The sequence below is a fragment of the Mandrillus leucophaeus genome, unplaced genomic scaffold (assembly GCF_000951045.1).
Source record: "Mandrillus leucophaeus isolate KB7577 unplaced genomic scaffold, Mleu.le_1.0 Scaffold348, whole genome shotgun sequence".
Classification (NCBI taxonomy): domain Eukaryota; kingdom Metazoa; phylum Chordata; class Mammalia; order Primates; family Cercopithecidae; genus Mandrillus; species Mandrillus leucophaeus.
Genome location: NW_012103676.1, coordinates 2,341,045 through 2,349,682, shown reverse-complemented (window position 1 = coordinate 2,349,682; position 8,638 = coordinate 2,341,045). Strand labels below are relative to the sequence as shown.

At 50.5% G+C, this 8,638-nt stretch overlaps 1 protein-coding gene across 1 annotated transcript in view; it reads left to right on the top strand.

Moving 5' to 3' along the window:
- The window catches only part of ZNF423 (zinc finger protein 423), a 350,099-nt gene that overhangs the window by 49,264 nt on the left and 292,197 nt on the right, over positions 1-8,638 (top strand). Inside the window, exon 3 of the mRNA XM_011989143.1 lies at positions 2,443-2,502. Within this exon, the coding sequence (XP_011844533.1) occupies positions 2,443-2,502 (60 nt within the window). The remainder of the gene's footprint in view (positions 1-2,442; positions 2,503-8,638) is intronic.

Below are 8,638 nucleotides of genomic sequence, written 5' to 3'. Positions count from 1 at the left end.
CGCTGACACTGAATTTTTTTTTTTTTTTTTTTTTGAGATGGAGTCTTGCTCTGTCGTGCCCAGTCTGAGAGCAGTGGTGCAATATCAACTCACTGCAATCTCCATCTCCCAGGTTCATGCGATTCTCTTGCCTTAACCTCCTGAGTAGCTGAGACTACAGGCACGCACCACCATGCCTGGCTAAGTTTTGCATTTTTAGTAGAGATGGGGTTTCACCATGTAGGCCAACTGGCCTCCAACTCTTGACCTCAAGTGATCTGCCTGCCTTGGCCTCCCGAAGTGCTGTGATGACAGGCATAAACTACTGTGCTCGGCCCTGGACATGTCTTTTTAATGCATACAAAAGGGATTCTGCTGAACATATTTTTGTGTGCTTTTTCTTTCAAATTTAACACATCTGAGATCTTTATCAGCTCATATAGCTTTATGTCATTCTTAAGGTTTAGGAACCCATGGAGACCTTGTTGAAGGCGTCTAACAAAATGGCAGCATGGTAACCTTGCACACTGGCAGCAGTCTCTTAATAGAAGCACCATATATTTATATGTGTGTGTGTAAGTAAAAGGTGAAATGTAAGGGAAACTGATTTTTTGGCACGGCATTGAATGCTGTTAATAACAGGTTAGGCATTAGCCACCCGTGTTTTGGAGGCTGTCTGGTTGGAATCATTCTAGTGAATAATATCAATTTTGTCTGACACAAGGTCTTGATTGCTATTTATAAAGCTGTACATTTGAGAACCCATTCCAGCTGTAACTAGCTAAGTAAAACAATAGCTTGGGTCCCAGCTCAAATTATCTGTGCATTTCATTGTGTTGATCCTGCCTGTCCACTCTCAGGATGCGGGCTTGGAAAAGAGAGCACACTTCATTAGCATTCCTTGGCTAGTTGCTCGGGGATGTTCCCTCTTGCATGTGCTGTTTCTCAGGGTTCAGAGAAACCCGTTCTGTGAGGCTCTGGAGGGGAGGAAGACCATGGGTAGATGGTCAAGTGGGTAGCTTGAGCATTGTGTAGGCAGGACTGTTTGAGCCACGGCAGCGACCCCCGCTCGGTTGGTTGGGCCACTGTTCCAGCAGATGACAGCCCTGACATTATTATGGGGGCAGTTACCCTGTGCCGGCACAGTGCCCAATGCTGCACAGACATTATCCCATTTAATCCTCCCAGCAGCCCTATGGCTTAGGTACCATTATTGTCTCCATTTTTGAAGTGGGAAAACAGAAACCCAGAGGTTAGATCATTTGCTCAGGTCACATACAGCTAGTAAGAGGCAGAACGGAGATTTGAAGCCAGGCTGCGCCTCGTGCTAGAACTCAGGTTCTGACCACGAACCAGCCCGCTTGCTCCACTCGCAAGGTGGCTGCCTGCGTGTTGTACACGCCTTCCATGTGGTGGGCTGGGGTCACTGCCCTCCAGTCTGAGTTGCTAGGGTTCTGGATAGCATCTTTTGTACCCTGGTCAACCATGGTTTTCGAAGCAACCTTGGAGACAGACAACCCTGGGTTTGAGCCCAAACTCTTCATGGCTCTCACTACCCGTAAGACCTCAGGCACCCCTCTGAGAGACTGCTGAGGAAGACTAAACCCAGTGATAGCTGCAAAGCCCTAGCACAGTGCCTGGCTCAGTGTGCACCCACGTGGTGCCAGCAAGAACGTCGACAGTGCGGAGAGAACTGGGTGGTTCGTGGTGGCTTCAGCCTGCACATATGCAGAGCTAGAAAGGCCATTAAATCTGAAAAATACTGTGTATGCACATTTTTGGCTTAAACAAAGTCCCATTTACAAAGTCCATAACCCAGCTTTAATATTATTACATGCCCCAGACTGGGATTAATTCCAGGACAAGAGTGTTATTATGCTGTGTAGTGTTTCTCCCATATTCTCCTAGTGCATGGCCTCCACCAGCCTGGGCTTATGTCCTGGGGTGTGGGATGGTGGGGACACCCTGTCTCTGCCCGGCTTGGTTCTGTGGGGTCCTGGGTGGAGTGGGGGGAGTCTGGTTGCCTTCTGATGTTGTCAGCTCATAAGTTGCAGTGCTCAGATGTGCTGTCATTGGGAGAGTTGACCTCAGCGTGTCCTGAGGTCTGTCTGTGGGTCAGGTCTCAGCAGGGTCATGAGCACTTACCACTTTGCTGATCCCTGAAGCAACCTTATTGGTTTCTTGAGGCAGTGCTGAGATTGATTAGTGATGTCTGCCAGGGGCACAGGGCTGGGGAAACCATAACTGATCCAGCACTTAACTTGCTATTCCTGTTTTATTCCGATCATTTTACATCTCTGTGAAACCAATAAAGGCCTCTTTGTAGGCTTTGCCCCCTCTCCCCTGGTCATGGGTATTATAATAAGGACCCCCACAAATATTCCTTCTTCCTCACCCTGCACCTCACCTGATCTATTTGTACAGTCTTCAAACTCACAGGCCCATCTCTGTTCTCTCTTTCAGTTGAAGAGGGGGAGGCCTCAGACTTCTCGCTGGCCTGGGATTCCTCCGTGACAGCAGCAGGTAAATGCCTGGGGGCTGGTGGAAGAGTTGCAGGGAGTCCTGGGGCTGGTCCAGGAACTCAGAAAGCCACCCAACTGGTTATGGAAATGATATTCTTTGTGTCACATTCCTGCCTCCAGTCCAGACTACCCCATGCAACACGATTTTTATATCAGTTCCATATGGTCAATAAAATCTATTACATACGGAGACTAATATTCCCTTATTCTCCTGAGGGCCACGTTTCCTTCTTGTGGGCACAGTTCAGATGGGCGGTGATTTTCCCACTGCACAAGCCTTGAAGCTCCCTGCTATGGGCGTCGCTGCACATTCATTCCAATCTAATTGCATAAAAGCCACTTTAATAGGACTTTTAAACTCCAGTCTACATCAGAATTCCTCTTTCCCTCCCTGGAAGGGGCTGCTCTGCACTCTCAGGGCTGGCAGAGCTGAGCTCGTGCCTCCAGGGAGAGGTAACAGAGGGAGCTCAGACTTGTGAGGTGTTGGGGGTGACATGACACTCAGGACATGGGATTCCCACATAAGCTCTTCCCTGTACCTCAGTTTCTTAGCTGTAAAAATAGGTGGATGAATAAAGTTTTTCTAACTGTGAAGTTTTGCAGCTTGGAGCCTTCCCATGAGTACTGAGATTAGAACTGGCTTTAGGGGGTTTTGGGGAGCTCCTGAGTTGGGGGCCAGGGTCCCCTGTTTGCTCCGCATGCAGCCAGGGCCTCTCTTGGTAGTGGTGCCCCCGGCTCCCTGACCGGCAGGCACTGGGATCCCCTTGCTTGTCCTCCTCCCCTGCCTTGGGCCAGGCCTGCCCTGGGATCCTGACCAGCTTTTTCTGGATTCGTGGGGGAGCTGGAGCTGCTTCAGTCTTGCAGAATCTTAAGGCCTGAGGAAGTCTATGACAGAACATTCAGTCCAAGCTTCTCTTTTCATTGTGGAAACTGAAGCAGGAAGAGAGATTTGCTCAGGGTCAGTATTTCAAAAACGTGCTTAGGCATCGGGTATATAAACATTTAATGTTTTCATGGTTATGTGTCTAATGTGTGATATTATAGACATTTGTGACTTAACTATGATGCTAAATTCATTTAAGTGAAAAAACGGAGTTGACAAGAAAGTGTTAGTGGTACAGAATATGGAGATTCAGCGGGAAGTTTGAAGATGGTTCAGTGAAATTTGGGAAAGGAGACTAAGCCCTCGAACCCAAGCCTGTGGGCCCTGGTTCCATGTCCTTTCCAGCAGGAGCTGATGCTGCCTGCAGAGTCCACAGGGTCCTGGTTGACCCAGGCTTGTGCACTGTTGTGGCTGCAGGTGCCCTGGCCCTTGGTGACAGGGGCTTCCTCCATAGAGAGGGGACTTGTCTGAAGCCAACATGGTGAGTGGTGCTCAAATTCTGGGGAGGAGAGTCTGGGACTAGGACAGGCTTTGGGGTCAGCACTGGGCAGGTAGGAGGCTGGGGGAAGGGGCTGTGTAGCCCCCTGTGTGTCTCCTTCTGTGCGGGAAGCGCGTTCCCCATGGTGGGAGGAAACAGCAAGACCCTAAGGCGCCGTGTGTCAGAGATGTAGTCCTCCTGAGGGATGAGGGGTGCGGGGGCTCACGCTTGCTGCCTGCTCTGGAGAGGATCCCACTGTACCCCAAACCCCTGAACTAGGAAAGCACTCAGCCCCGTGTTGTCTACAGAAGGTCCTCCTTCCCAGCTGCTTTCCCAGTGGGGCCGGAGGTGATGCAGACAGATGAGAACATCAGTGGCTTGCAAGGAGGGTGCTGGCAGTGATTGCTATAGACAGAAAGCCCTGGGCAAGGGGGTGTCAAGCACCCTGGCTGCATCCGTAGGCAGTGAGGTGTCTCCCAGCTTGCAGAAGGCAAGGGCGATGTTGATGGTAGGACCTTGGAGTCTGCAGTTCTGTAATTCCATAGTTGGGCGGCCAGTCTTAGGGCCTCTCTGGGCTGCCTGGGAGTAGTGGGAGCTGTGGGATTTGCCAGTTTCCAGGCAAGAGCTGAGCATGCCTCGTGCATGTAGGAGGATGCATACTCCTTGTGACTCCGCAGCCACAGCTCGCCATGGTGCCAGTCAGTTCGGATTCTCTGCTCAGCGATGGGGAGAGGCAGGGCAGAGCATCCCCGGCGGTGGATAATCCACAACGAGACAGCCAGGCCAGGAATTGTTTTGTTTTCTTTGGCTCATTTTTGCTGGTTTTTTGTTTTTTTTGTTTTTTGTTTTTTGTTTTTTTTAATTTGTGCCATACATGTGATAAATTTTCATTCCCAGTTCTATTGGACTTGAGCTATTAAAGTCAGCTTGTATTCCCTGAGCATGGGGTGTGTGGGATGGCTCCAAGCCTGGGTGGCAGGCAGAAGTCAGTGTGGGAGGTGGCCCTGGACGTGGGCAATGTCACATTTATTGAGCACTTACTTAGTGTGTGCCAGGCACTGAGTGAACACTCTACCTGCAACGTCTCGCTGAGCCATCGTGACAGCTCTGTGAGGTGGGTGCTGCTTCCAGCAGCAGCTCCATCATTTCTCTGTGGGCTTGGCTTAGGGACAGCCATCTGGTGGACAACAGGGCCAAAGGCCTGGTGAAAGCCGCTTTTGTCTAATACTTTTCATTAAACTGAGAAAATGTCACTTGGCCACATCCGAGAATGGCAGCAGGTGACAAAGAAGATTATGGGGGAGCAAAACCTCCCAGGCCACCCTTGGCACTGCTACCGAGAAACCCCATCCTCATTTGACACATGAGGGAAGGAGCTCGGAGCAGTACAGTAGTGAATCCACGGTCCCCAGCTGGCAGGCTGTGCATCAGGGACTCGAACCCAAGTCCTCCGGAAGCCAGAGCCTGTGGTTTAACCTCTGCACCACTTGGCAGCAGGAGGTGGAGAGCTGAGCAGGACCTGAAAGCGGGGCATTATGGCGACTTCTGGAAGGTCCTTGGCAGGACAGGCATGGTGGCTGCAGGGCATAGGTAGGTCCTGCTCACAGGCCCCCATTGGCCCTGGGCTGAGGGCATTTTACCAGGAGGAAGGGAGAGCTATAAGGCATAGAGTAGCTCTTCTTCTTGGGGGGGGGCCCTGTTGGCCCAGAGCGCAAGCTTTTCACGCACCTTCCTCTCCTCTGCTTTGCCCAGCCCTGGGCGTGTGATGGAGAACTGCAATAAAGAAGCAGAATGCGCAGTTTGCGTCTTCACTCACCTCTGGCCCGCCCTGGCCACCCTGCTAGTGGGGACCCTGTGGCCCTCAGCCCCCAGGAACAACCAGGCTTGCTCCTTCTGTGCCCTCGAGCAGGGGCCCTGACAGTGATGGAGAGCCCGGCCTTGCCTGGCAGGGAAAGGAGCGAAATGATGAGCTCATGGCAATATCCCGCAGTCCCGAGGCGGGGGCGTGGGGAGCGGAGCGCGCAGGCCCACTCATGCCGCTTGCTGGCGAATGGGGCTGCTGATGGTGAGGCCCAGGGGAAGGAGCACTTCATTTGGAGTCAAGATGTGGGGTTGCCTTGGAGGTGTGGAGCTGGGGTTCTTAACCTGTTTTGAGCCACAGGTGCCTTTGAGCATCCAGTGGCAGTGTGTGGATTCTCTTTCGGACACTCACAGGATTTCATGTGTGATTTCAGGGTTGTTCGTGGGCCATTCTTCTTCTCCAGCCAACCCTAACTTCTCCCGCCTTGCCAGGCCATAGGTGTGAACTTACAAATGTGAAAGTCCTTTGCAAATGGGAAAACCTTGCCAGGGTCACAAACTCAAAGGCCTGCCTGAGGTGGGCTGATGGCCCAGGTGGGCTGATACGTGAGGGGCCGCGGTGGATGGTGACACAGATCCTGCAAAGAGGATGGCTGGCCCTCAGCTCCTGCCGGCTGGACCATGCATTGCCAGAATTCTGGCTGGGTCCAGAGTTGCCAGATCTTCAGAGGTTTTAAAAGAAAAGCCAGAAAGCTGGATTTTCATAAGAAATCTTTAGATTCTTAAACCAATCCAGCTTATGTCTTTTTAAAAACAGCTTTACTGAGATATAATTCACATATAATACAATTCACCCACTTAAAGTGAATTTTGGTGTATTTAGAGATATATGTGACCATTACTTGAGTGAACTTAGAACATTTTCATGTCCTTAAATGGAAACTCTTGACCAGGAGCGGTGGCTCACACCTGTAATCCCAGCACTTTGGGAGGCCGAGGCAGGAGGATTGCTTGAGCCCAGGAGTTTGAGACCAGCCTGGGTAATATAGTGAGACCCTGTCTCTACAAAGAATCAAAACAAAATAGCCCTGGGCATGGTGGCATGCACCTGGAATCCCAGCTACTTGGGAGACTGAGGCAAGAAGATCACTTGAGCCCAAGAGTTCGAGGTTACGGTGAGTTTTGATCATGACACTGCACTCCAGCCTGGGTGACAGAGTGATAGCCTGCCTCTAAAATAATTAACTAAATAAAAGAAAAAGAAAAAAAAATAATAAAAAAGAAACACTGTGTTCTTAGCTACCACCCCTGCCAGTCCCAGGCAACCACTGATCCACTTACTTTTTTATTCTAATTTTTATTTTTTTGAGACAGAGTCTCACTCTGTCGCCCAGGCTGGAGTGCAGTGGCGCGATCTCGGCTAACTGCACCCTCCACCTCCTGAGTTCAAGCAATTCTCCTGCCTCAGCCTCCCCTCGTAGCGGAGACTACAAGTGTGTGCCACCGCACCTGGCAATGTACAAGTTTTTGTTTGAATGCTTGTTTTTAGTTCTTTTGGGTGTATTTGTAGGCGTGGAATTACTGGGTCTTAAGGTAACTTTATGTTTAACTTTTGGAGGAGCCACCAGACCTTCCCAGGTATTTTGCATTCCCACTGCCCATAGGGATTCCACTTTTTCCAGGTCCTTGTCAGCATTTATTATTTTCCTTTTTGCAAATTCTAACCTTCCTAGTAGGTGTGAAGGTATCTCATTCTGAACAACTCATGGAATTTTTTTTTTCTTTTCTTTTTTTTTTTTTTGAGATGGAGTCTTGGTCTGTTGCCAGGCTGGAGTGCAGTGGCACCATCTTGGCTCAGTGCAACCTCTACCTCCCAGGTTCAAACGATTCTCTTGCCTCAGCCTCCCCAGTAGCTGGGACTACAGACATGTTCCACCAAGCCCAGCTAATTTTTGTATTTTTAGTAGAGATGGGGTTTCACCATGTTGGCCAGAATGATCTTGATCTCCTGACCTTGTGATGTGCAAGTCTCAGCCTTCCAAAGGCTCCCAGTGCCTTTGACCTACCTCCTAGCAACGTCTCCAAATCCCCTGTATCCTGCCCGTCACAGCCTGGCACTAACCCTAACCCTAACCCCCATCTCTCCCGCCCATCCTGGCCTGGTACTAAACCTACCGCTATCCCTAACACCCCTCTTTCCCACCCATCACAGCCTGATACTAGCCCTAACCCCCCTCTTTCCCGCCCATCCCAGCCTGCTACTGACCCTAACCCTACTCTAACGCTAACCTCCTTCTTTCCCACCCGCCCCAGTGTGGTACTAACCCTAACCCTAATGCTACTCCTAACCCCGCTCTTTCCCACCTATCCCAGCCTGCTACTAACCCTAACACTAACTTTAACGCTAACCCTAATCCCCCTCTTTGCTGCCTATCCCAACCTGGCACTAACCCTAACCCTAACCCTAACCACCCATCTGGTAATAACCCTACTGCCTAATAACCTCTACTGCCCATCCCAGCCTGGTAATAACCCTAACCCTACCCCTAACCCCTATCTCTCCCGCCCATCCCAGCCTGGTAGGGAGATGCATCTTGCCTTCAGCATTTCCTCCCTCTTCCCACAAGCCCTTTGGAATGAGGTCTCTAAGTGGCAGACACCGGAAACATCATGCATGATCCTCAGGTCTATGATGTGGGCTTTCAGGGAACCCACACAACCATGTGGAAATTTACCTCCTCTTTCCCCGTCACTGAGTTTGATCTGGGAGCTGAAGCTGCGCATCTATTTATTTTTATGTTTATTTTTTTTTTTTATTGAGACAGGGCTTTTCTATCTTGCCCAGGTTGGTTTCGAACTCCTAGGCTCAAACAATCCTCCTGTCTCAGCCTCCCAAACAGCTGGGATTACAGGCATGCACCAGCATGCTTAGCCTGAAGTGGGTAAGGGGATCATTTTTATGTAATTGTCTAGTCA